Source organism: Lutra lutra, chromosome 9 (genome assembly GCF_902655055.1).
Source record: "Lutra lutra chromosome 9, mLutLut1.2, whole genome shotgun sequence".
NCBI classification, from domain to species: Eukaryota; Metazoa; Chordata; class Mammalia; order Carnivora; family Mustelidae; genus Lutra; species Lutra lutra.
This window is the reverse complement of record NC_062286.1, coordinates 11,364,425-11,392,068: the sequence shown is the minus strand read 5'-3', so window position 1 is coordinate 11,392,068 and position 27,644 is coordinate 11,364,425. Positions and strand designations below refer to the sequence as shown.

At 41.1% G+C, this 27,644-nt stretch overlaps 1 protein-coding gene across 2 annotated transcripts in view; it reads left to right on the top strand.

Moving 5' to 3' along the window:
- NBAS (NBAS subunit of NRZ tethering complex) overlaps nucleotides 1-27,644 on the top strand; it is a 329,816-nt gene that overhangs the window by 118,565 nt on the left and 183,607 nt on the right. For both annotated transcript variants that reach the window (XM_047744603.1, XM_047744602.1), the window contains exons 22-26: nucleotides 3,303-3,386; nucleotides 9,396-9,549; nucleotides 14,362-14,547; nucleotides 16,106-16,279; nucleotides 25,499-25,632. In XM_047744603.1, coding sequence (XP_047600559.1) covers nucleotides 3,303-3,386; nucleotides 9,396-9,549; nucleotides 14,362-14,547; nucleotides 16,106-16,279; nucleotides 25,499-25,632 — 732 coding nt within the window. The remainder of the gene's footprint in view (nucleotides 1-3,302; nucleotides 3,387-9,395; nucleotides 9,550-14,361; nucleotides 14,548-16,105; nucleotides 16,280-25,498; nucleotides 25,633-27,644) is intronic.

Genomic DNA, 27,644 nt, shown 5'->3' with positions numbered 1-27,644 from the left:
CAGAAATATCCTGTAAGAAAAGAACACAAAGAAAGTTTTTGTTCTTTGCTTTTATATAAGTGTTGGTGATCAGACCTAAGGTCCCGCCGTATTTGGTAGGGGTTAGTTTCATCATATTAGTAAGCTATATAATATTGAGTTTAGTTTTTATATTGTACTTTAAATATGCATGTAAATGGTCTTTACTGGGTTGTCTGAGTTAAATTTCGGGAAGGCTCAAATGACCCTCTCCCAGCCACCTACGCATCTTGCCTGGTGGCTCTTAGGTATGAAGCAAGGGATGGTAGAAATGAGAGTGAATGGATTTGCCGTTGGGGGCTAGATTGTAGCCCTGGTGCCCTTTCTAGAGGGGTGTACTAGTTAGAAGTCTAAATTGTGGATTCTAACTTGGGTTGAAATCCTGGCACTGTCATGTAATAGTTTTATGAGGATGGGCACATTCACTTGGGCCTCAGTTTTCCCATTATAATATGAGGAAGAGCCTGTCACCAGCTACATTAGATTGGTAGGACTAAATGAGATATTGTATGTTCAATGCGTTTCATCCTGTCTGGTCCATAGTAAGAGATCAATAAATGTTAAAGATAACTGTCACCAATCATCACAGATACACTAACAGTAGTACAAGTAGTATACTGTTATTACGTCAGTGGTGATCAGCACATTTAGAAACATTTAGTTATGCTTTGCCTTGAAAATGCAGCAGAAATACTTTATTAACTCAGGATTCTTCAGGCCTACCTTTTAGAGTGTACTTCTGAGCAGAACTTGTCATTACTACATGTTTTGATAAAAATAGGTATGTTTTCTTACCCATTTCTGTTCAGTGGAGCTTAACAAAGTTTTATAGCTTTCTAGTCTTTAAATACCAAATGAATATTATTTTGCTGAGGGTCCCACGCCACTATTAATCATTTCAGTAATAACCCTTGTATCTAATATGTACTTTGTGTAGAAAGTACAAATCTTGACTTGTAACACATTTTTCTAAAATTCTTTTTGAAAGCATTTTGTGTAGCTATGGAACCGTGTCTGCTTTAATTAGAAAAGGCAGTAATCGTTTGTTCATTTTTTGTTTTGTTCCTTGTTCCTCAATTCACTGCTCTAATTTATTCTTCTGTTGGAAGAGCAAGCATTATCATCCTCATTGTATCCCATGTTCTTCTTTACTTTCCATTTCGGTAGCCTGTGATAAAGTATTAGTTATTGACACAGAGGGAAATAAAATAGTTTTTTATTTGGTGACAACTGAAATAGTGTGATTTTGGCATCTCTGCTGAGTAATCCTCCATGTGACGCAGAAACTTAAAAATATGAACTCAGCTGCCTTCACAAATGTATCTCTGATACACAGTTTGCAAGGACATTATGTGCTAGCTGCCAAGTGGGTAAAACACTGGGTTTATAAAATAGAGTGTAATACATTTCTTCTTGTCTGTATCTAATGGGGAGCTTTGACTTTGGAGAATTTGCACCAGTAATAATCAATGGACAGGGATGCTGTTGACTGATGGACGGCACGGCCCATTCTCAGACCTTTCAGCTTCCGTCTTCTACCTGAAACCACCCAGGGGGCTCCTGTTACCTCCTACATGAGAACTAATCGCTTCATCGATATTATATTCAAAAGTTTACAGAGTGTTTCTTGGGCAAGGCATGTTGTGTTACCTTGGCAGAGAAAAAAATGCCAAATACAACTTATTATAAAAAAGTGCAATCCTTTCCCTGAGCTATGTTAAATTTTAGAAAATTGCAACTATTATTAATACTGAGAAACAGGAGGGAAAATGTTTCATTGAACTAGAAAGCTGGGCAATTGAAATTTGTTCTTAAAATTTTTGTCTTCTTAATTCAGAAGGTTTCAAATGTCATGGGCTTATAGAATGATAGCTGAAAGGGGCCTTCCAGGTAATGTTTGAAGTGTTTCGCTCTAGAAAATCTTGTACCAGAGACCGCAGGGCTAGGTGCGAGGCTGCTGGATTTCTGTGCTCCATGCCTCCCAATGCGTGTGGCGTGGTGCTCTGCTGTTACCACACTCCACTGTCCATATCTCGCTGTTCATTCTGAATTTCTTCTTTTTTTTTTTTTTTAAAGATTTTATTTATTTATTTGACACAGAGAGATCACAAGTAGGCAGAGAGGCAGGCAGAGAGAAAGACGGAAAAGCAGGCTCCCCGCTGAGCAGAAAGCCCGATGTGGGGCTCGATCCTAGGACCCTGGGATCATGACCTGAGCCGAAGGCAGAGGCTTTAACCCACTGAGCCACCCAGGTGCCCCCTTGAATTTATTCTTAATTCCATCCTGCCAGGCCTTATTTTTTCTCCCTTTCTTAGTTTTCCTCTTCATTTTTTAGCGATGCACTTTCTTTACAGTTTTACTGAGAAATAAATGACATACATCCCTGAGTAAGCTGAAGGCACACAGCGTGATGGTTTGATTTCCATACAGTGTGAAATGATTACCGCAATGTATGTTCAGCTAACATCCGTCATCTCCTATAGATAAAACATAAAGGGAAGAAAGAGAAAAAGAAAAAAAAGAAAGTCCTCTTTGTGATGAGGACTCTCAGGATTTGCTGACCTAATAGTTTTCCCTATATCGCGCAGCAGGGTCAGCTCTCGTCGTCATGTACTTTACATTCCTAGTACTGCTTCTAACTAGAAATCTGTACCTTTTGATCACTGAGTGTTATTTTCAACCTGCAAAATAATTTCTCCCCTCTTAATAATTACTTGACCTCAGGTCTGTGCTGTCATATATGGTAGCCACTATTTAAATTTAAATTAAACTTTTATGTGGCTACTTAAATTTTGATTAACACTAATTAAAATTAAATAAAGTTCTCTTAGCCATATTTCAAGTGCTTAATGCATGTGCACCTAGCCCCTGGTTACTATAGTGGATAGTGTAGTTACAGAACATTTCTACGATCCCAGTAAGTTAGACTATAAGATTTTTGAGGGCAAGGGGCCAATATATGTTGATAATAAGAACATAAAACTTAGGCTCTTGATGTTTTAGAATGTGTGAATGAATGCACACCCATGCTGTCCTTTAGTTCCTTGCCAACTTTTAGTTTTGAAATAATATCCTTTTCTTGGACCATTTTCTGATTGGAGAGAAGTCAACAATTTGGTATTTTCCATTTACATGGTGACTATAGTATGTAGCATGGACCATTTAATATATCACAAGCAGGAGAGGAGATTTAAGGTTATAGAAATACTTGTTGCATCATGTTCCTTGTGCAGCCAATCATTGAGCTAATGTAGTATTTTAAATGCTTTTTTTTTTTTTTAAAGTTATAATGGTGACTCCTTGGTGCTCATTCCTTGGCATGAACACAAACACCGAGATAAAGACTGGTGCGAGGAGCTGGAGTGCAGGTAAGGATGAGCCTGTGCGAGGGACCCTCATTTCTCCAGGATGCATGGGTAGAAGGCCCTGTTGCAGTGGTGTGCGGTAGGTGACAATGCACTTGATAGTCCCTGATTTACATAGTTTGAGTGGAGTTGTTTTAAATACTTAATTGTTACATTACAGTTCTTTTTTTTTTAATGACTTTTTTTTTTTAAGATTTTATTTATTGTTTATTTGAGAGGAACACAGACAGAGATAGTGAGAGAGCGTGAGCAGGGAGGAGAGGGAGAAGCAGGCCCCCTGCTGAGCAGGGAGCCAGATGTGAGGCTCCATCCCAGGACTCTGGGATCATGACCTGAGCCGAACGCAGAGGCTTAACTGACTGAGTCACCTAGGCGCCCACATTACAGTTTTTTTTTAATGGAAGAATACAAAGTATTCAAAAAAATGATCCTGATATACCAACTCTTTTCTTTTTAAAGTATTCCCTTTCAGTCTTTGATACACAGAAATAAAATTTTCATGGTTGTTATTATGGTATGCACACAATTTTGTTTCTGATTCAATTTGAATTTTTTTTTTGGTAAGACTTAACCTTAGAAAGCCTCAGAATGTGGAGTTATCCACTACTGGCAAGGGGGTGGGAGATGAGGTGTGGGACTGAAAGCATGTGAATTCCCTTTTTCTCACTCTTCAAAGTCAGATAAATGGTCCTTTGCCATCTCTCCTTCCATATTTCCTCTACATGGAATCAGAGGTTAATATTTTGGATTCATGAGCTGAGGCTAAGAACCTTCAGATTGATCCAGAAATCCTCCAGATTCCTGGCACCAGGCACAGCATAGGATGGGGTTGGAGTGCTAGAGTTGAACATCAGAGTGCTGAGTGAGAATCTATGTTCTGAACATTGAAGCTTTGGTTCCCTGCCACCTCCTAGGTCCTGGAGTGTAGACATATTCCCCAAGCAGAAGTTTGGAGACTTCTTTTCTGGAGAGATGGAGTAGCTTCCGAGAAAAGGCCTCTAGATACTCACATATTGTCCCAAAAGCTTTGTGCATTACCAGGTTGAAGTGAAGTCAGCAAACGGACAAGTCCTGCCACAGCCCTGGAGCTTCCTAGATGTCTGAGGACAGGCGCCGGCAGGTGGCACACGTAGAAAACGGAACTGAAAGGCAGAGACCACAGAAAAAGGAAACTTCAAAAATTAATACTGCCCAGGAGATAAGATAGTACAGTTGTGAAGTAAAAAAAGGATTTTATAAAATAGGAACGAAGAACTCTGAGAACTTTAGGGAAGAAAAAATATGATAGTTGGTGTCTAAAAACTAGAAGCGTTGAAAAATAAAAGCAAAGTACTTCTCCAGAAAGTAGAATAAAAATATTATAGAGCTCGATAAGAAAGCAAAGATAAAAAACAAACCTAATATTCAAATTATAGGCATTCTAGAACGAGATGACATAATAGAAGTGAAGAAATTTATATGAAACATTTCAAGCCTATTATTTAGAATCGAAGGCCAGGAGTTTTCAGATTGCAGTGTCCACTGCACTGAAGTGTACTGTCACAACCTTCTAGAATATCCGGGCTGCAGTCTACCGGAGAGAAAAACATACTACATAAAAGGAAGTTTGAATTAGAATGACCTGAGATATCTCCAGAACAGCAATAGAAGCTAGAAGAAAAACTTCTGGTGGAAAATCTTTTTTGATCAGTATTCTTAGATCCAGCTAAAATCCTCAATCAAGTATGAGGTTAATCATGTAAGGTCTTGTAAAATTTACCACCCGTGTACATCTCATTTCAGGAAGCCATAGAAAACGTGTTTTATTAAAATGAAGGAGTCAATGGAAAAAAAGAAAGCCATTAGATTCAGAACTGGGCTCTAACATAGGCCGTGGCAACGGGAGGGCCCAGGATGACAGCTGCGTTCTTGTCGGGTGAGCAAGCAGCCGTCACAGACTGTGGAAGGGTGTGGATGGCTTCAAGAGCCAGCTCTCTTGGAAAAATTTTAAAAATGGAACAGGAATATTACCTGTTATGTTTGACTATTGGGAAAAATCTTTATATTCTTTCATATTTTGCTGTTAGTACATCTTTTAGAGAATTTGGAAAACATAGCAATGAATTCATAGACGTCAGTGGGCAGCACAGGAGGACACTTGGCATTTATTAACTCCAGAAAATGAAAAGTTGTTCAAAAAGAACAATAGTTGTGATAATGTACCACTTGGCTCAGGAGAAGATAATCATAATCACATAGTCATAATAATGCAAAGAATTAGTGGTTTAATTGAAATTGTGATGTTTCCATAGTGGAAGAAAAGAGTGTAGGGAAAGTGGATGGTTGTGGTTTAAGACAGCTGAATAGCACATAGGGTAGATAAATCAGAAATAGTCACAAGTACGTACCGTTTAGATGCACAGAGGAAAATCCAGGAAGATGGCTGACAGACATGAACATGGCGTAGAGGGCGGCAAGGACGGTGGTAGTATGGACTGTGTATGGAACTGCTGGCTTTTCATTTGATAGGGGTCTTTTCGTGCTTTTTGGATTTTTGAAACTATGTATACTGTCTGATAAATGATAAAAGCCCTAAGCGGTAGTGTAATCATTTGGAAGCTCTCTTAATGTTACTGGTAACGTTGGCTGTTTCCTTTCATTTTATTGTGGTTTGGATACCTGAGATCATGGAGTAAGTAATTCTTAGTTACCTTTTTTACTCCAGTAAGTTTTAGTGTTGTGGCAATTGAGTGTCCTGCTGTGTTTTTGCTGTTTGCTTTTTAAAAGTTGTTTTTAGGGGTACCCAGGAGACACAGTCAGTTGGGAGTCTGGCTCTTGGTTTTGGCTCAGGTTTTGACCTTGGGGTCGGGCTCTGTGCTGAGCAGGGAGTCTGCTGGAGATTCTCCCTCTGCCTCTGCCTCTCCTGCTTGTGCTCTCTCTCTCTCTCTCTCCAAAATAAGTAAATCTTCAAAGTTTTTAATTTGATTTTCATTTTTTAGTCAAAGTTATATATATTTGCAAGTAGATTAAAGAGCTAAAATTTCTACAAAGCTTGTTGTTAAAAAAAAAAAAAAAAGCAAAGCCCAAACCTGAAGCAATTACTTTTAATTTTTTCAGGTGATAGTTTTGCTATTAACTCCGTATCGCGGAGTAATAATTGTGTTGGTACTTGATTCCTTAGTCCTGGCCGTTAACTGTGGGCTTCCTAGAACGGAAGGTAATGGTGAGCACGTACCCTGCTCCTTCCGAGCGTACGTGTGACGTCCTTCACGCCGCTCCCTTTAATGATCTCGTGCTGTCATTTCAGGGGAGTCGCGGGGGACAGTGGAACTTAAACGTGTGGTCTTCATCAGCCGTATTGAATTAGAAGTCATCACTTAGCAACTGTCAGGAGAGGTTGAAGAGGTAGAGAAACTGATGATGGTGCGAGGTCAGGGCCAGTGGGCAGGGTGATAGGCAGAGGCAGGTGAATTCTCTCATTTCCAGATGGGCTTTTGAGAGAGTAGTGCGGGCAGACCACTGACCCATCCATCCCGTGCTTCCCGGCCTTTGTGTTATTCTAAGTAGATGAAAGGCAAGAGGGCATTTCTTTTCTGACCAGCTGCAGCAGGCTGAAATGTAAGCAGGCTGAAATGTAAGCAGGCTTGCTGTGCCAGAACCCCCAAAACAGAAAATGAAAAGTCAGGAGAAGTTTGATAGAGGAAAAGATGCTTTTGAAGATGGTACAGATTTTCAGGATTACAGGACGTATGGTGTTGCTGTTTCTCTTAATTGGTGTCTGTCCTCTGCTAGATACAAGAATACCGAAGGAGGCAAAGCAGATGCAGGTCCTGTTCTTGTGAAGTTTATACTCTGGTGGGAAAACGGTCCTGCTGTACATGACCGACGTGATGGGTGCTCGGAAAGCCCGGGCCGGGGGGCGTGGGGAGCGTGTCACAGGGAGACTGCCGCTTGGAGGCGTGCAAGGAAGGTCGTCCTGGCAAAAATCTTGTGAAATCTGAGATTTGAAGAATGAGCAGGATTTCATTTAGCCTCGTGGAGGACAAGTTTGGCAAAAGAGAGCAGGGTGTGTTCTAAGCAGAGAGGAGAGCATGTTGGAAGACACTCAAGGCGATGTCCCCTTCGAGGACTAAAAATAAAGACCTACCTTGTTGAAGGAGCCAGAACAGAAGTGAGATTGGCACCAAGATGAGGCTAGAATATTTTACAGCAGATTTACAGGGTATAAAAGTAGGCACGGGGATGATAAAGTCATGTTTCTGTTTTTATAAAGATAACTGTATTACCCAAGGAGATCCTGAATTCAGTTTTGATCTTGTTGCATTGGAAGTGCCCGTGAAACATGGACGAGCATAGGGAGATTTGGGGGCTTCTGAGTGGAGTGTGGCTTGGGGGTCAATAGCGTCATTATTTCATGTGCGGTAGCTCATGCGGTAGTCAAAGGCGAGATCAGGGGCGAGATGAAGGGAGAGTCCGGCGTGAGCAGGGAGGAGAGAGCTGCATGGGTGTGGCGAGGGGCCAGGATGCAGGAGTCGGTTGGAGGAGGCTAGTCTGATGGAGGCGACCCAGAAGGAGCTGCCAGGAAGATGAGAGAAGGCAGACAGCCCCACATACCAGACTGAGGGAAGCCAGTTTCTGGCAGGAGAAAGCAGCGAAATTCTGTCCGTGATGAGAGGGAAATATTAAGGACTGAAAAAAAGTATCAGAGGACCTCAGAGTTGCTCATGGGTATTTTTTCTCTGGTAAAATGGGCAGCTTTAAAGATTTCGGGGGAAATGTGACTTTTTTTTTTTTCCTTCATGACAGTGATGGGGGAAAACCACCGGTCAGACTGTTAATGGAGTTGTGACACTAGCTGAGCGAAGGGGTACCAGTTACAAGCCCAGCAGGTTGTCTGAGGCCTGGGACTAAAATGCCCAAGTCTTTACGGGCTTTGTCTGCTCGCGTATTCCAGCTGCTGATAATTCCAATAAAAATTCTACCTGTAAATGAAAAATGAGGCAACTGTTCCAGGCCACACGAACTTCTCTGTGTACTTAATTTATATTATTTTGAATACCCTGGCATTGTATTCTACCCATTTTATATGACTTAAATGAGTCTGAGATTAGGCTTAGCTCAGTAATTAATGCAGAGTTTCAGAGCTTTCAGCAGTGGAATGTGCTTCGGTTCTGATTCCAGAGGCCGCTGCCTGGTAATGGTCACCGTGAGAGCACCTGTCCCTTGCCGCAGGCTGGCTCAAATGAATGGTGTCCCTAGCGGCGCACAGCAGTGTTCCATAGGTCGCTTCGAACTATCTTGGTTCAAGTCCTTTTTTTAGTCCTTGATTATGGAGGGCAGTTGGCCAGGATCCTCCTCTTAAAGACTCCTCATAATTTGTGATCCCTGGGCTGTTGTCCTTGGGTCCATTCCTCTGGGGGTTCTTCTTTACCTACGGCGAGTGGCACAGAGCGGTCCCGTACTTCACAAATGTCAGCGAGGGGCCACATTGTGACACTGACTAATGGTATATTATAGATGCAAATAAGGCGTATTCCCTCTGATTTTGATGAACATGGAAAACAAGGTTTCTGAATTTATATTTGAGTTAGACCTACCTGGAGGTGTTTTTCCCATATGAGGTCTGGCTGGCCATCGCAGGGGGCTTGATTTAGTGCGCCTGTGGCAGGCTCCCAGCCCTGTGCGTTTGGTAAAAGCCTCCCAGGGTGATTTTGATTTTGTTAATACTTAGTTGATTGATTTGTGGCATGGCTCTTTTGATTTACTGTCCATTCTGATTTTTTTAATTGGGAAGTCTAATAGGAAAATAAATTAAGCATCCCCCAGATGTCCCATGTATCTTATAAGTGTGCCCACAGATACGGGAAAACACATACAACCCCCCACCCCCCAACATACATACACGCATACTCCCTGCCTCTGTCACCGCTCCCTCCCCATCTCTGTTCTGGCTCTCTCTCTCTCTCTTTCACAAAATTCTAATTTTTCCCCGCATTCCAGTCAGTTACTAATTGTTTCTTCTGTGGCTTCCAGAATGGTGGTTGAGCCGAGTCTCCAAGATGAAAGCGAATTCTTGTATGCCGCCCAGCCCGAGTTACTGAGGTACAGGACGCCGGAGCTTACAGTGGACAAGGTTATGGACTGGTATCAGACCAGAGCAGAGGAAATAGAGCATTATGCCCGACAGGTGAGGGGAGGATGACAGCGGATCCTCTGTACCGCACTGGGGCCTTAGGACTCCGTGTGGGTCCTGGCAGCCAGCCAGGGAGCCAGGGATCGTGGGTTTCGTTTGCAGAGATAAAGTGAATATGTCTTACTACTTTTGTTCTCTCCTTCTTTGCCTCACAAACTTTTGTGGCTTTTCTGGGGATTCTTAAAAAGCAAATACATAGAAGAAAAATGGCTCAAAATCTTTCTCTAAAATGTAAGTTGCAAAATATGATACATCCTATCCGTGATTTTCCATTTATTTATTTTATTTGTATTTATTATTATTTTTTATTTTCCATTTATTTTTAATAGGCTTAATACCATATTGGTGGAAATGACTGTATCAGCCCAGAAATACTTGACCAGCTCCCTCTCCTAGTGCAGTAATGCAGTTGGTTTTCATTTTGCTTTTTAGGAACCTTGTTTGAGGCTCTCTCTCTCTAATTAGTTTTCCTCAAGTCTAAGCCTAATTCCCCTCAGTTCCCCTGTGCCTTTATGGAGCTGCAGGGGAACCACATTGGACAATGGAAGAGAGGGATGAGGATGTACTGAACCTTAGGAGGTCTGAATGCTAATCTCAACTCTTCCACTAACGCACCTCGTGACTCTGGATCTGTCACTTACCTTTTTTGCACGTGGATTTTTTTCATGGGCTTGGTTCCTATACCAAGGGCAGTGAGAACAAAGAAAATACATAGGCGAGAATATTAAAAATTCTGCTAATTGAGTGCAATAGTTGTCTTCATCTTAGAGAAGAGAAGTTGGCAGTTCAGAGGAATAATGGCAGAATGTACATTGAAATCTCATTCAGGGTCTGGTCATTGGATGCCTTTTTCTTTCTACTTGTAGTCTTGGCCTTGGACCACCTATCCTACCCTCAGTTTTTCATTTGACAGGAAGGGTGATTTCTAAAAAGTCTGATGAGCAGCAGTACTGTGGGATGGAATTTGCACCTTTGTTTACATTTCTACTTAGTGGTTGGTGCGGCCCTGTGTCTTTGATTTTTTTTTTTTTTTTAAGATTTTATTTATTTGGGGCGCCTGGGTGGCTCAGCGGGGAGCCTGCTTCCTCCTCTCTCTCTGCCTGCCTCTCTGCCTACTTGTGATTTCTCTCTGTCAAATAAATAAATAAAATCTTTAAAAAAAAAAAAGATTTTATTTATTTATTTGACAGAGAGAGATCACAAGTAGGCAGAGAGGCAGGCAGAGAGAGAGAGAGAGGGAAGCAGGCTCCCTGCTGAGCAGAGAGCCTGATGCGGGACTCGATCCCAGGACCCTGAGATCATGACCTGAGCCGAAGGCAGCGGCTTAACCCACTGAGCCACCCAGGCGCCCCTGTGTCTTTGATTTGATAGTCTCCTTGAATTTCTGCTTAATCTGACTCCTACTTTTACTGTTCATAGAGTTGAAGAGGAGTTACTTGTTGGAGCTGATGGTGATATTATAGATCAAACTTTTGGGGAGGGTGGGCCAAGAATATTTTATTGACTTTCCAGGTCTTTGAAGATGGCTGAGGACCACAGTACATTTGAAAATGTTTAGAATCCTGATACTGGGATGAGAAAAATCTCTGGAGGTGCTCTGGCCTAACTCCCTGTGTGCTTTGTACCTTGAGTGATAATGATGTGTAAGTGTAGGTTTATCGATTGTAACGAGCGATCCACTCCAGGGTGGGCTGTAGATAATGTGGGAGGTCGTGGGGTAGGTGAGGGTAGAGGCTCTGGGGGAAGTGGCTGGACCTCTTCATTTTTGCTGTCAACGCTGCCCTAAAATGTGAAGTCTATAAAGAATAAACGGAAAGGAAACTATAGAGCTTTCTGAAATTTAAGTTTATTAACAGTCTAGTAATAATCCCTAGACATCTTGAATTCATTGTGTGGAATTAGGAGTAACTATAAAGAGAAGTGATTTGGGGATGCTTTGTTTAGCCTTCCTTTCTTTCTTTCATCTCTTCCCTTTATATAAAAACACTCCTAATAGAAGCATTATTCTCCAGCTTCATTTTATTTATTGATGCTTCATGTGGCTTATGCTACAAAGTGTTATCTAACATAGTTTTTATCTTTTTCATTTTTAGAGACTTAATTGATGTGGGACTTCTTTTTCCTTGGTGCCTGCAAATGCCTTTTAGCAAAACCTGTTTGTTGGATTAGGAAGTGTGTAGAGTAGTGAAATTTATCCAGTGAGGGCTCGGGGTACGTGGCATAATTCAAGTTGCATTAGAGCCTGCTTTCATTTAAGGTGTCAATAATTTGGTTTTAAAACATTTTTACCTCTGTAAGTATCTGGGAAAGCAACAGCTTCATAGTTGATACGAGGAAAACAAATCTGGATCACAAAATTGGAGAGTGTTACAAATGGTGAATGTGCTGTATGTGTTAAACCATTATTAGCACAAAGTTGTGTTTTATGCATCAGGCTTTCTCATGCTTTCTGAAAATTCACCTGTGATAGTTTTTTTTTTTTTTTTTTAAATTGGTATACAGGTAGATGTGTTTTTTCAGATGTGAACTGTATTTTTATTACTAGAAATTAGGTAAAAAATATTTACCTGTTGAAGTATTACCAGATCACTCCTGTTTGGCCTCAAGCCTTTCCTACCTATAGTTTCCCCCCACCTTGTGTTTCCTGGCACTGTTCTTTCTAAGTGAAAATGCATTTCTTCTCTTTTCATTTCATCTGTACCGGCGGGCCCTGGGGCTTTGAAGGGCTTTAAGGGCCGTCCGTTAATATTGCTCCGTGTTCTTCCTAGCCCTGCATGCACTGCCGCTCCCTTCTCTGCTCCTCCCAGCCCACCACCATCTCATTTGCAGATGTTTTTGCTTTGTGTTTTACTGGGGAACCTGAGAACTCCGTTCCCTTAGTCCTTACTCTTTCCAGCTTTTCCCAGAGGAAGAGATCTCCTCTCTTGCATCCAGGGTACTGCTTTCCTTACGTGCTCTGGATTCCACATCCTGGCCTGCTCAGGGCTGTTCTGCGGCTCTTGGCTCTCTCCCCAGTGTCTTCAACCCCTCCTTCTCTACTTTGTTCCTATTTTTTTTTTTTGGCCATAAAGTTCAAACCACCTCTGTTTTATAAATACAACGCAAAAACTGAGAGTCCTAATCTCCCTGGCTTTGGTTGCAGCTGTCTTCCCTCTGTCACAGCTCAGCTCCGAAATAGTCCCCTGTGCTCTCGGTTGTCACTTTCTCAGTGATCCTTTCCTCCTCATTTGTCTGGAGTCTGGCCACCCCTGCCACGCCAGGGAAACTGCTCCATGTCCGATTCCCTTCCTCTGTTACTTCACACATCGTCCTCCGAAACCACTGCTTCCTCTCCCGCAGTCTCCTCTGCGCGGCTTCTGAGGGGTCTTAGTGCTTTCCCCCTTGTCCTAGGCTCAGCCATCTGTTTTCGTCTCTGGGTGGCTCACATCTTTTGGCTGGTCCCTTGAATTTTGCTGTCCCCCAGGGGGCTACTCTTGTCACTAGTTCAGAGTCTTCTAATACTAGTCACTGTGGTTCTCCCCACTGGCCTCCTTGTTTTCTGGTCAGTTCCTTTCCAGCTCGTCATTCAGTGAATACTGAGTATTCCTTCTCAAGTGTGTAAACCGACTTATGACATGCCCCCGTGGAAAGTCTTTGGTGGTATTTGCATTTCAGGATAAATGGCAACTCCCTTAGCTCAGGGAACGGCATTCTCCGTTCTGCGGCCCCTTCCTGCTGCCTTAGCCATGTTTCTGGTCGCTTCGCTTCAGACCATCTTCTCCGCCTTAGGGAACTAACCACACTCTCACAGCACATCCCGCGTCTCGGCCTTGCATGCTGTGCTCCTGCCTGCCTTCCTCTCCTTCCTTCTTGACCTGCCTGTATCCGTGGATTCGTGGAAGTGCATTTCAAGTCTTCCTCCCCGGGGAGGCTTGGTGACGGCTTGGGCTGCGCGCCTTTCCTTGAGATCCCGCTCGCCTCGCTGTACTTCAGCCTTTGACGTGACAGGTCAGTTATCCAACGAGGTGGAGAGATCACTGCAGGAGGGAGACCTCTTCTTCCTCAGTTTCATATTCCTAACCGTGAGAATGGTGCTCGGTTCAGAGGAGGCCCCCAGTACATAACGGGTCGTCTAGGAGTAAGGGAGTAAGTGAGGGGTGCGAGGTGCCGGGAGCGAAGGTCACGTTCATTGATTTTGCCATCAGAAGTCCGTCCTTTCATCAACCCAGTCAAGGGTTAGGGACACACATTGCTGTGTCCTGAGCATGTCTACGAAGATCAGTCCTCACTGTGGTCTAAATGAAACGTAAATATTTGCATTGAGACAGAGAAGGTGTCTTCCAGAGTTCACCATTCAGCGAATGTTTTCTGAATGCCTTTTCTCTGGGGGGCGCCGTGGAAGGATAGGTAGGTACTGAACGGGGATGTAAAAGCAAAAATGTTTGTTTCCGGAGCCAAGTGATAGAGTGAAAGTAGGATTGATTTGGCATTACCACTGACTAGCTCCCCCCGCGCCCGCTTGTTAATGTGGTGAGAATTAAATTGACAAATATATGTAAAACTGCTCTTAAACTGTCATGCTTTATGAATTTAAGATAGTTGTCTTTCTTTTATTATCTTTAGTATTTCTTGCTGATTGTTTTGAAACAGCTTGACAATATATTTGATGAAGAACTCTACTGTTTTTACACTAAGTAAATGTACGTTGCTGATAATATAATTTTATATAAGGTGATTAGCAGAATTAGATTCTGTGCTGGAGGCTTTTACTCGAGAAGATGTGAGAGACACAGAACACTGAGATTTACTGTCGCTTTTCTGTTTCAGGTCGACTGCGCGTTGTCACTCATTCGACTTGGAATGGAGCGGAACATTCCTGGTTTGCTGGCTCTGTGTGATAATTTGGTTACTCTGGAAGCTTTGGTTTACGAAGCTGGGTGTGATTTCACCCTGACCCTGAAAGAACTCCAGCAGATGAAAGACATTGAAAAACTAAGACTACTGATGAGTAGTGTAGGTTTTATTTTAACTTTCTTCTTAAGCATTCCCTATGTTCTTTGATTAATGTGGGTCTCAAAGCTGAAGATAAAATGTCTTCCAGACCCAAGCGCTTAGTAAATAAAGGAAGGTTTCTTGTCTTAAAAAATAAATAAAAATAAAAAATAAATAAAAAATTAAAAAGAAATTAAAAATAAATTAAAAAAAATCTGATTTTTGAATAAATTACCGAAAGTATCCCCAAATTATTTTGGCTGTTTTTATACCTTGCTTGCCCTTTATTCATACTCCTCTGTATAAAACTTTTTTTTTCTTTTAGCTAGGCATATTTCTAAACTAGCTGGCTATTCTAATAATCATGTTTCTAGTCCTTCATTATGTTAAATTTCCCAATTACTTAAATATTTCACTTACACAGAAATACTGGTGTTTATAGGGCTAGGTGCTTGTGAGAAGAAAACATCATGGCTCAGGACTCATGATCTTAGGAGAATTTGCCCAGCACTTTGAGATTCTTCGTGGGTCACCCTGGGGTGAAAGTGCACTCCCGCACTTTAGGACCTGGTTTCTTCCGAGCCCACTGAATAGAGAGACATCCCTGAGACAATAATGGTGGCGCTGCCGGGCGCTGTCAAGGGACACCTCGTGTAGTCTTTGCTCTTGGGCAGCCTGGTTCCAATGGGCTGGTTGAGGGGAGGAGCCACGGCTGCCTCATGTGCTCTCTTCTCTCCCTGACTAACTAACTTCCTCCCTCCCTTCTTTCTTCTCTTCTCTTCTCGTCTCGTCTCGTCTCGTCTCGTCTCTTCTCTTCTCTTCTCTCTTCTCTTTCTTCCTCCTGTACTTTCTTTTTCATCTTCCTTCCTTTTTCTTCTAGTCATCTTGCTCCCTCAGATGCTCCCTTCCCTTTTGCTTAGTAATTTTTACCCCCGAGAAACCCACCCAGTGAAAACTGATTTGTATTATAGGTAAGACTCCTTTTACAGGACTTAGGTGGATCTTCTGGAATAAATAAAAGAAGGAATTGTGTAATGTCAGGGAGAATGAGTAAAATCATGTGTGTCATTTGGAGTTTTGTGAAGGTGGATGTAAAGGAGCAAAACAAAAGAGGAAAGGAAAACGGAGAGATTCTGGGATTTTATACAGAAGACGGTCCTCAAGTGGTTCCCTTCTAGAGCTCTTCAGTGCTCCTGTCTCTGTCTCTCTGCTTTTTTCTGTTTCACTCTTCCTATGCATGATCACTCTCTCTCTCTGTGCGCACGCGCGCGCGCGCACACACACACACACACACACACACACTCACATTTTTGGGGTAGAATCTCTCTCTGCTCTGGGAGACCTCATGTTGGAGTTGTAGTAGTAGCGTGTTGGTCTTCCAGAGCGGGGCGTAGGTTGTGAGGGACCATGGTCATGCTGGGTCCCTCACAACTCACTTCTGAGGTGAGCTGGGGTATCTGTTATAGTAAGCGTTGGGCTTCTGTTGTTTCACGTTAGTTTGATCATATGTGAGGTTTAGAACTTGTTGTCTGGAATAATCAGGTATTGAATGTGTTTTTTTGGTTAATTGTGTTTTCAGTGTTCTGAGGACAAATATGTGACAAGTGCGTACCAGTGGATGGTTCCTTTTCTTCATCGTTGTGAGAAACAGTCTCCTGGTGTGACTAACGAGCTATTAAAGGAATATTTAGTAACGTTAGCTAAAGGGGACTTAAAATTTCCCCTGAAGATATTTCAGCATTCCAAACCAGATGTAAGTAGAAACTAACTTTTTAAGAACCTCTGTGCTGCTTTCTCTGCAGAATTAGGTTTTATTTGCCAATTTGTTATAATAGGATTTATAAGTAATTTCCCTTTAAACGAAAGGAAACGGTTGTCATGTTATTCTTTTCTTTTTTTATTATTATTTAAATTTTATTTAACATCAATTAACATATATTCTTTTTAAAAAATTTTTTTAAAAGATTTTATTTATTTATTTGATAGAGAGAGAGATCACAAGCAGGCAGAGAGAGAGGAAGGGAGACAGGCTCTCTGCTGAGCAGAGAGCCCGATGCAGGGCTCAATCCCAGGACCCTGGGATCTTAACCTGAGCCGAAGGCAGAGGCTTTAACCCACTGAGCCACCCAGGCGCCCCAATTAACATATAGTCTTTTATTAGTTTCAGAGGTAGAGTTTAGTGATGCATCGTTTGCATGCAACACCCAATGCTCATTCCATTAAGTGCCCTCCTTAATGGCCTTTCCCCCAGTTAAGCTATACCCCCACCCACAACACCTCCAGCAACCCTCAGTTTGTCTCCTAGAGTTCAGTGTCCTTTTTTAAAAGTATCTTATTTATTTATTTGATAGAGAGAGAAAACACGCAGAGCATGAGTAGGCAGAGCAGCCAGGGGGAGGGAGAAGCAGACTCCCCGCTGAGCAGAGAGCCTGTTGGCAGGGCTCGCTCAATCCCAGGACCCTGGGAACATGACGTGATAACCTGAGCTGAAGGCAGACGCCCAGCCATCTGAGCCACCCAGGTGCCCCTAGAGTTCATTGTCTTTTATGGTTTGCCTTCCTCTCAATTTGACATTTTTTTCCCTTCCCTTCCCCTATGTTCCTCTGTTTTGTTTTTTAAATTCCACATATGAGTAAAATCATAGGTTCTCATGTATTCTTTAAACATGTTTCAATTCAGTCCATTTTTTTTAGGAGTTCATGTTTCTTTATTCCAAAGTTTGTTGACTTTCTGTTTCTATCGATTATATGTATTGATATATATCAAGACGAGAAAAACTAATACTTGATAGATAATTGAATTCTTATTATAGACATGTTCTATACAAGTGTTAACTCATTTAATCCTTATAACAATCCTATGAGGTGGGTATTGTTATTAGTCATCGGAGAGAAAAATTGTGATACAGAGCAGTCAGGCAGTTGCCCAGGGTCACACAGTAAGGAGTGGAGTCTGGATTCACAAATGGGCTGCTGCTTCTTTTTTTTTTAACACATGGGTCTTCTAATTTCACAGCTGTGTTCTTCATCATTAAGCTTTACCCTAACACCAACAGAAGAGGAAAAGATTCTTGCCCCTTAAGACCTTCAAAATATTTATGAAAATCTTCATATTTATGAAAATATTTATGAAAATCTCATAAGGAAATCTATAATTATTCTTAATAATTTTTATATTCGCTTGAGAGTACTATATGGTTGACTCTCAAACAATGCAGTGTTTGGGGCACTAGCCCCCCACCCCCTATGCAGGCGAAAATTTGTGTATAATTTTTGACTACCCGCCCCCTAAACTTAACGATCAGTAGCCTACTGTTGACCTTACCAATAACATAAACAGTTGATTAGTTTTAGAAAACGGTAAGCTAGAGAAAGGAAAGTGTTATTAAGTCATACGGAAGACAAAATGCATTTACAGTACTGGATTCTGTTTATGAGTAAGCGGACCCTCGCAGTGCGGGGGTCAGCTGTATTTATAGGTCTGTACTTCTGCGGGATTCAAATGGTTGTTCAGATTCAGTGGCCGTAAATCATTTTAAGTGCAGCATATTTTTGCGAAGTAAATACCCTCTTAATTTAGCCATAAATCAAATGTGTTGTTTCAAGAGACAGTGGCTCCCTTTCTGTTGGAGGGGCTCAAGCAGGAAGTGGGATAGCACCGTCACTGTAAGGCACTGACTTTGTAGTCCTCTTTAGAGCCTTGGATTGGGTTTCAGGCAGAAGCGATGTAAGGCCCCTTCCGATCCTAAATTCTAAGTGAGGGCACTTCCTTGGGCTAGCCTGTGCTGCAGTCTGAAGTCCTCTGAAGTATATGGCCACAGACCATATAACCAGGATAAAAAAAAAAGAAAGCATTGCTTCGTTAACCTTACACATTTTCTTCATTTCTGACAAAGGGTTGTTTGTCAAACGTGTCTCTGTTCTTCGGCTGTTTAAAATTTTCCATCTTCTCATAGGCAGTTGCCACTTAGTATTCTGATTTTGAATTTGGGGTGGTTTGCTGTGAGCCGAGGGTGTGTTGCTTCTGACAGCGGAGCACTGTTCGAGCAGCAGGATGGATTGAATATGAATGTTTTATGAGGAAGAAAGAAGTGACTTTAAATTCCTTCCAGTAATCTTGTTTGTGATTCTTCTTCCTTACAGAGCCTTGGAAATCCTTTGTGTGTCGTCAGCTTTTCGTTGTTTTTACTTGATAATTTAGCATGTGCCTTTTGAATAAAACATGCAGCCATTTGCTTTTGTTGAAATATCTAAACATCAAAGCAGAAAACAGTGGGGTTGCTGGGCTCCTCCTTTCCAATCTATCCTCTTTATCTCTATCAATATTATCTTTCCTCAATGGAAATTTGGTCATGTCATGATCTGTGGGAAACCAGTGTCTACAAGTAAATGTTGGGCTCTCTGGAGGAGCTTAGAAGGTTCTTTGTGGTCTGTCTCCAATCCGTCTCTTTAGCCTGATTTCCCTCTGAGAGTGACTGTGCTAGTCCACTCACACTGACCTTCTCAACCTGTCTTCATGCTGTCTGTCTGACCTTTCATGCCTCTTTTTGCTTTTATAGATGATTTCCTTTGTTTGGGATGGTCCGCTTCCCTTTTCTTCCCTTTACAGACACCTGCCTGTCCTTCGGGATTCTCTCTGCTAGGAGACCTGTGACTTCTCTGTGTGATGACAGGTCTTGTCCTGGCCTCTGTAATAACCCACATCACACTGTGTCATAATTCATGTTCACGTGTTTCTCTTTTCCTCCCTTTTTTTCCCTATGTGTGTTCTCTATGTCTCAGTCTTCTGTGTATTACCAGGAAGTCAGCGCTTTGCAGAGAGTAGGTGCTTAGTACATTTAGTCAGGGCAAATGATGGGTGAATGATTGAAATTGGGTTTCATTATGATGCTCTAAGACCACTTGCTAATGTTTGTTTGCTTTATTAGGATTGTGCTTGGAGCACTGTTTTTATTTTATTTTACTTGACTCTTCACGGAAAGAATGTACCTTGGATCTGCCATGAGTCAAGCACAGTGTTTATAGAATATAGCAGGAAATAGGAGCAATGATTTCTGTATCAGACAGCTCAGGCTAAGTTATGCTGCATTAACAAACCATCACCAAATCCGAGTAGTTTAGAATGGCAGACATTCATTTCCCACAGGCACAGTATAGGCTATGGTTGGGCTTCTGCTTTGTTCCATGTCTTGTTATGACTTGGCTAAAAGAGCAGGCCCCTTTCTAAGCTGTGGCCCAGGACTGAAAGAGCAAAGCAAAACCATACAGTGGCTCTTAAAGCTTAGCTTCGAGTGCGAGTGCTGTCAAGTTACATCCTCTCACGTTTCACAGGCCAGAGGAAGTCTGAGCCAAGCCTGTTGTTAAGCGGGGGGAAGCATAATCCTTCTTGGAAAGAAAGGAGTGAGCACTTGGGAACAATAATACAAACACATATTTATCCTTTTAACCGTAACATGTGCTTCACTCTTCCTCTCCTTTATAACATCTTGATTTTAAGCACTCGTCTGGCTCACCTGTGATGTTAAGCTGTTGCTCTTTATTTGCATGGCCCTTTGGAAAGTGGAATTTACAAAGGAACTTAAGCAAGTCTGGATGGAGGTGATTTGGGAATAAATATTCTGCTTTCTCGTATTGTTCTCGGTCTTCTGTGCTAGCATTTCTTTTTTCTTCTTCTTCTTTTAATGTGTTGTGTATGGGAACTATGGGCTTTAAAAAAAAATAGAGTTTTCTAGGCCGAACCCAGATACAATGGATTAGAATTTGGGGGATATGGACCTGGGATATGCATTTGACAATTTATCCAGTGATTCTGATAGAAAGCCTCTTGATCTGTGTTACAATTATTTCCGACTGTTGTTTTGCTGTTCCTCCAGTTCTCATAGTGGCGAAGGTCACTTTCATCTGATCAGGAATGGAACTGTGTCAGGTTCTAAAACGACTCTCCCGCTCCCAGTTCTACCATGTTCCTGCAGTGCAGTACTCCAGGGCCCTGAGTTTGGAAGCTTTGGGTGCAGACCTAGGCCTGTGTGCCAGCAGTGGTATAAATGGGAGAGTCTACTTAACACTTTAAACTCTTGTCTGCAATTTCCTGCTTGCCTGCTTTGGGCCCACACTCCTTAGGGAATGGAAAAGTGCCTCTAGAACTGTGCTATTCAGTATGATAGCCTCTAGCATGGGTGGCTATAAAAATTAAAATAATAAAATAAAAAAATTCATTTCTTCAGTCTCACTAGTTTTCTATTTCTAGTAGTTTGTAGTTACAAACAATGCTACAGTGAATAACCTTGTTCATACGCATTTTTGTGTCTTTGGTATAGCTTCAAGGTGTATTCCTTGAAGAGGGCTCCTGAGCCTAAAGGCAGGGTCATGTTGCCAGATTTCTCTCCAGAGGGCTTGGTCCGCTTGACTTTCCCAACAGTCATGTAGGAGCATCCCTATTCTCTACAGCATTGTGGACAGAGTATGTTGCTGTATTTTAAAAATTTTGCCAGTGTGGTAGGTGAAAAGTGATATTTCAGTGTTGTTTTAATTGGCGTTTTTTATTTTATTTTATTTTTTTTAAAGATTTTATTTATTTATTTGACAGACAGAGATCACAAGCAGGCAGAGAGGCAGGCAGAGAGAGAAGAGGAAGCAGGCTCCCTGCTGAGCAGAGAGCCCGATGCGGGGCTCGATCCCAGGACCCTGGGATCATGACCTGAGCCGAAGGCAGAGGCTTTAACCCACTGAGCCACCCAGGCGCCTCTAATTGGCGTTTTTTAAATTATGAGTGAATTAGAACATTTCCTCATATATTTGAGGGAGCTCTTTCTTTTTTGGTGAATTGTCCATCGTGCCTTTCCCTCGTTTTTCACTTGGGCTTTTGTTCCTTTGTGATTTATGTTTGTAGAAATTGAGATTTATTGGTGTAATTAGCCTTTTTTTTGTGGTATGTATTGTGTATATTTCTCCCAGTTGGTAGGGTGTCTTTGGACTTTGTTTATGGTGATTCGTGTCAGGCCAGAATTTTTATCTTTTTATTTATGTGTAGTCAAATTGAACAATCTTTTATTGCTTCTATATTTTGAGTCATGGTGAGAAAGCCTTTTCCTACTCCAGTTAAAGGAGAATTCACTCATTTTCATTCAGTACTTTCATGTTTTTATTTTTATGATAGATCAGTAATCTACTTGGAGTTCATTCTTTTGTATGGTGAGATGTGGATCTAATTTTTTTTTCCCCCAGATGGCTACCTAGTTGTCCCAGCACCATTCATTGAAAGTTTTGTCTTTTCTTGAGTGATTTAAGATGCCAGCTTTGTCATATACCAAATTTCCATTTGTTCATTCATCTCATTCTAGAGTTTTGTTTTTGGTTGTTTTTTTTTTAAAGATTTTATTTATTCATTTACAGACAGAGATCACAAGTAGGCAGAGAGGCAGGCAGAGAGAGAGAGACAGAGGGAAGCAGGCTCCCTGCTGAGCAGAGAGCCCGACATGGGGCTCGATCCCAGGACCCCGAGATCATGACCCAAGCCACCCAGGTGCCCCTCATTCTAGAGTTTTTATATTGTTACTGGTTTGTCTGTATACTAGGGGCACACTGTTTTATTTTGTATCTTACTTTATTTATTTATTTATTTAAGAGAGAAAGAAAACAAGCAGAGCCAGACACAGAGGGGGAGGGAGAGGGACAAGCAGACTCTGTGCTGAGTTCAGAGCTCCATGTTGGGCTTGATCTCACGACCCTGAAATCATGACCTGAGCTGAAATCAAGATGCTTAATCAACTGAGCCATCCAGGTGCCCCTAGAGTGCACTGTTTTAATTATAGAGATTTTATAATGGGTTTAAAAAATCTGGTAAGGGTAGTATTCCTCTATATTTTTTTTCCCCTAGGTTTTTTGTTTTGTTTTGTTTTTTTGCTTGTTTTTTGAACTTTTAAAAAAGATATTCTTACATGTTTGTTTCTCCATCTGAACTTTTGAACAACTTGGCTAATTCCATAAAATAGCTTGTTGGGGGGCGCCTGGGTGGCTCAGTGGGTTAAAGCCTCTGCCTTTGGCTCAGGTCATGATCTCAGGGTCCTGGGATTGAGCCCCGCATCAGGCTCTCTGCTCAGCGGGGAGCCTGCTTCCTCCTCTCTCTCTGCCTGCCTCTCTGCCTACTTGTGATCTGTCAAATAAATAAATAAAATCTTAAAAATAAAAAAATAAATAAATAAAAATAAAATAGCTTGTTGGTATATTTACTGTGATTATATTAAAGTTATAAATTGGCGAGACCAATATCTTTATAATGTTAAGTCATCCTATTCAAGAAGAGGGGGTATCATTCTGTTTGTTCATGTCTTTTTTTACTGTCTTTCAGGAGTGTTTGAAAATGTTCCTCATGTAGGTCATGCACATTTCTTGCTAAATTTATTCCTAAGCATTTAATTTTCTGTTTCTATTTTAAAGCGACTTTTCCCTACCTTCACTCCTCTGTTTGTTGTTTCTGTATATGAAAGCTGTTAATGTTGTATGCTAATTTTGCATTCTGCCACTTCACTTATTTTTTGTATTGCTTCGTTCTCTGGGGTTTTCCAGGTATCATATTTTGTCATCTGTTCTTTATCTAGTTATGTGTAGTGCATAATTTTAAGACCATTTTTAAAAACCAAATTATAATTTTTTAAAATTTTACCTTGCTCTGCAGTATGGAAAATAATCTGCTGCCCATGGTGGGGAAGACTTACTGATTTTAGAGGTGCTCTCTTCTATCGGCTTGAGGTGGGGCAGATGATGGTTTAACAGTTACCACTGAGATATTAGGACAGGAGTGATGGAAAGAAGAAGTGTGTCTTACACTTTATGAAGTTAGGCATCTTGTAGAGTTGAACAGAGCAAGAAATAGTAGAAAGTGTCTCAAAACTTTGAGCATTACAATTCATGTGCATAATAGATTGTTTTAAGAAAGATATGCTAAATGGCCCAGGAAGAGAACAAAAAGAAGCCGTAGGAATACAGAGAGGAGAAGGATCCGTGTTTGAGAGTAGTATGAGGACGTGTTCATTAGACCAGCATTTATGGAGCTTATGGACAAGACTAGAAATCCGGGAAAGCCCGACTGAAGTCAGGGCAAATAGAGATAAAGTGGGATTCTCAGGGAGGCTTTAGATAGGGCAAAACTAAGTTTTTGAGAAGAAGTTCCATGCAGGAGTAGAATAAGACAAAGAGACAAAAGACTAATATCATGTTTACATAAGGCAAGTAATTTAATTTGCATGAACTAAAATTTGCCTAGCGGTTCATAGGACAGGAAGGGTGAGTTGGCCCCAGGCCGTGAAGGAACTTGGATGGAAGGCTTATTCTTTACCTTTCACAGTGTAGGCCTACTAAGGGTTACCAACAAGGTTTTGAACAGACGTGATCCACTGTGGATTCTAGAACATTTAACTTCCAAGTGATACTTGAATGTTGCAGGGAGGGAAAGATAGGAAGCAAGGAAATCAAGGGAACCATCACAGAAACACAGAAACACAATGTATTCCTTTCACTGAAACTGCTTTCAGTTTTTTCCTTTTCCTCTATGAGTTGTTTATGACTGTAGTTTTCCTCCATCTCTCCCGTTCTTCCTCTATGTGAAGTTTTCCTGCAAGAGCGTGAGAGACCACGTCGCTTCCCGTGGGCCCTGGGGCTGGCTGCCTGCATCAGGCTCCCGGCGTGACCATGACCAGCTTTACGCCTTGAGCAAGTGACGTGTCCTGTCAGTGCCCCAGCCTCCCCTTGGGGAAATGGTTTGAGGAATTAGGAATGAATGCTTGGGAAGCACATAGAAGTAGCACTTGGGACACGATAAGAAATCGGGAAAAATAGTGATTTTAATTAATTTTTAATAATAATTATTTTTACTGTGTTCTGGCGCTGTTTCACCAGTCTGTCACTTGGCAACCTTGGATAACTCTGTCACATGTTGATGTCAAATTAACGCCATGTTTTTTTCTTAACCCCTTGAAGAAAGGTATAGAACTCCATTAACTCTGCTGCTTCGGAAAACTTCACTTCCCTGTTACTTGAATGTTTCTTCTTCGCATCCATTGATATGATTTTTCTACTGAGAAGATGCCTTGTTTGGCAGCTTCTCTCTATCACTTTCTTGAGTTTCTACTAAAATGTCGAAAGCCACCAGATCTTTATTATGGAAATTGCTTTAAACGTATTTTATCATTGAATAGGGCTCTGAGAGCATAGGTTCAGCTTTCCATTTTGGTGTCTTCGGTAATAATGGAAGCATTCTTCATGTATTAATTTCATCCTCACAACAATGATATTAGGAAGGTGTTAATATCCAGTGAGCTGAGAAGTAGAGATGAGAAAAACAAGGCACAAATACAGTATGTTTGTAGTCCGGAAAATAAGAAAGAAAGTCTGGTTTGCACTGGGAAGTTTGTATCCTGTAGAGACAATGACCCGTGGTAGCCGGCTTTCTGCATCAGAATATGTTCTGTGATTTGAATATTGCTGCACTGCAATGAGACTTCTTTCGAATAATGTCAGTGCTGTTTAGTTACATGACTAATATATAATGCATCCTGAAAAATAGTAGGTTCAAACATCTCTGAATATTAGTTAAGGAATTTTATATATTTTTGTAATTGAAACACATAAAATTTGGCTTTAGGGGTAGAAATGCTTTTAATGAATTGCCTTTTTAATTCGCTATGTTTCTTCTATCTACTTTATCCTGAATGGGTCATAAATTGAAGAATCTGTTTTTAGCAGATGCGAAGCTTATGGGTACAAATGATCTTTTCTAGCTGATTCTGTAATTCAAATGTGATTTCATTTAGAATTATTAAAGACCCCAAAAGTCTGTAAGCTAAAGAAAAATCAAGATTTGTTTTTGCAGCTGATTAATTGCACTGTTTAATATTCTATTGACAGTTGCACTGGGCTATGGAAAACCTGACTGTAAATCTACTGACGTTTAGTACAGCATGCTTTCTTTTCTCTAGCTGCAGCAAAAAATTATTCCCGATCAGGACCAGCTGATGGCAGTAGCTCTGGAGTGCATCTACAACTGTGAACGAAATGACCAGCTGGCTCTTTGCTATGACATATTAGAATGTCTTCCACAAAGAGGATATGGGTGAGAACCTACCGCGTGCCAGGCTTATTGTCTTTTCATCTGACCAGCTGAAATGAAAATGTTGCTTCCCCGAGGGTTCATTAGACAGAATTTTGGGCATATAAAAAATATACGGAGAAGAAAATGGAATCATCTGCAAACCTGTTGCCTAGAGATAAACTTGTTTTTCCAGCGGTGTTTGAGCAATCACTATAATTTTGCCAACCTTGATCAATTATCCGTCAAAGAACAAAAATATCACCACCACCACAACAGAAAGTACTTTGCATCTAGCACATAGACAGTGATGTCTCTGTTTTAGGTTGTTTCTTATTAAGCGTTTTTCATATTTATGAGCTCGTGGTATTCTGCGAATTATTTGTTCTTGGCCCTTGCCTATAATAATCGTGTTCAAGTAGTAATGTATGAATATACATAATTTTATTTTACTTTGTTTTTCTTTGTTTTTTTGAAATATAATTAACACACAGCACTGCGTAAGTTTGAGGCGTTCATCGTAATGACTCGATGTACATCATGAAACGACCACAGTTTAGTTAACATCTGTCATCGCATGCAGATACAAAAAAAAAAGAACAAAAAGTTTTTTACCTTGTGATGAGATCTTTTACTTTCATAACAACTTTCAAATATAACATATAACAGTGTTTTTGTTGTTTTCAGTTGGTTTCCCAAATTGTTCCTTGAGTGGAACATGTACATTGTATGTCATTGTCCCCCATACATACTTATCTTAGACCTGGAAATTTATACCTTTTGACTGCCTTTACCCATTTCCCATGCCTCCCACTCCCACCTCTGGTAGCCACAAATCTGATCTTTTTCTGTGAGTTTGTTATTTTTGTTGTTTTGGGTTCTTCTTCTTTTTTTTTTTTTAAGATTCCACATATAAGTGAGATCATTATACAATATTTGTCTTTCTTTATCTGACTTTTTTCACTTAGCTTAATGCCCTCAAAGTCCATCCATGTTGTCATAAAGGACAGGATTTCCTTTTTTTTTAAATGACTTTCATATTCCATTGTGTATATAAAAATGGCACATTTTTGTGATTCATACATCTTTTGATGGACCCTTAGGTTGTTTCTTATCAATCTCGGCTACTGTGACTAATGCTGCTCCCTTTCTCTTTTCCTTCTAAGGAAATTTTAATTTTCTGTGAACTGAATGATAGAGATCACCAAGTTTGCACCCCATTGTGAGATAGTTTCATGCAGTCACCAACGGTACTGCAATCAGATGTGAGTTTGATGGATAAAGGATATTTGCGTGGGACCGAAGTATTACCTTAGCAAGTTCATTTATTTTTTTTTTTTTTTGCCATTTCAAAGGGGAAATTTAGCTTTCGAAAATAGAAGCCGACTGCCGTCACCTTTAATTAAGCTACCAGATGTGCTGTCACAATCAGCCTGGTGTTACATGCCTCCTGTGAGGTGCCAATCTGAAGTAAAGGTGTTCATTCTTACTCTAGTTAATCCTCTGGGCCGAGCTTCAGGATTTCAGGTGGATGCAGAGAAGGGGGAACAAGTTAAATCACACCATGAAGGAAACGGTCAAGTAAATGCAAAGTGTGAGACACTCTCCAAGTCAGGTGGTTTTTCCACTTTGTGAAAAGTCTGTGTCATAGAGGTGCTGATCCAAGATCAAGGAGTCGGGGGGGTGCCTGGCTGGCTCAATCAGGAGAGCATGTGACTCTTAATCTCAGGGTCATGAGTTCGAGCCCCACATTGGGTATAGAGATTACTTAAATAAACAAAAATTTAAAAAAAGATGGAGTCCAAAGAGACATAATCCTCTCCTAATTTTTAACTATAAAGTAACATATGCACATAATGAAAGTGAAGAAATTGAAAAACTTGTAATTGATCAACAGCTGTTTGCTGGCCCACCTTCCCCGTGTCTCCTCACAGGAAACACCAGCTTAGAGAATGTGTTTCTTCTGGTCTTTGCCTGCCTCCTCTAAGACAGCTCATGTTGTGGCTGCATTTTTACGTGATTATGGACTTCCATTT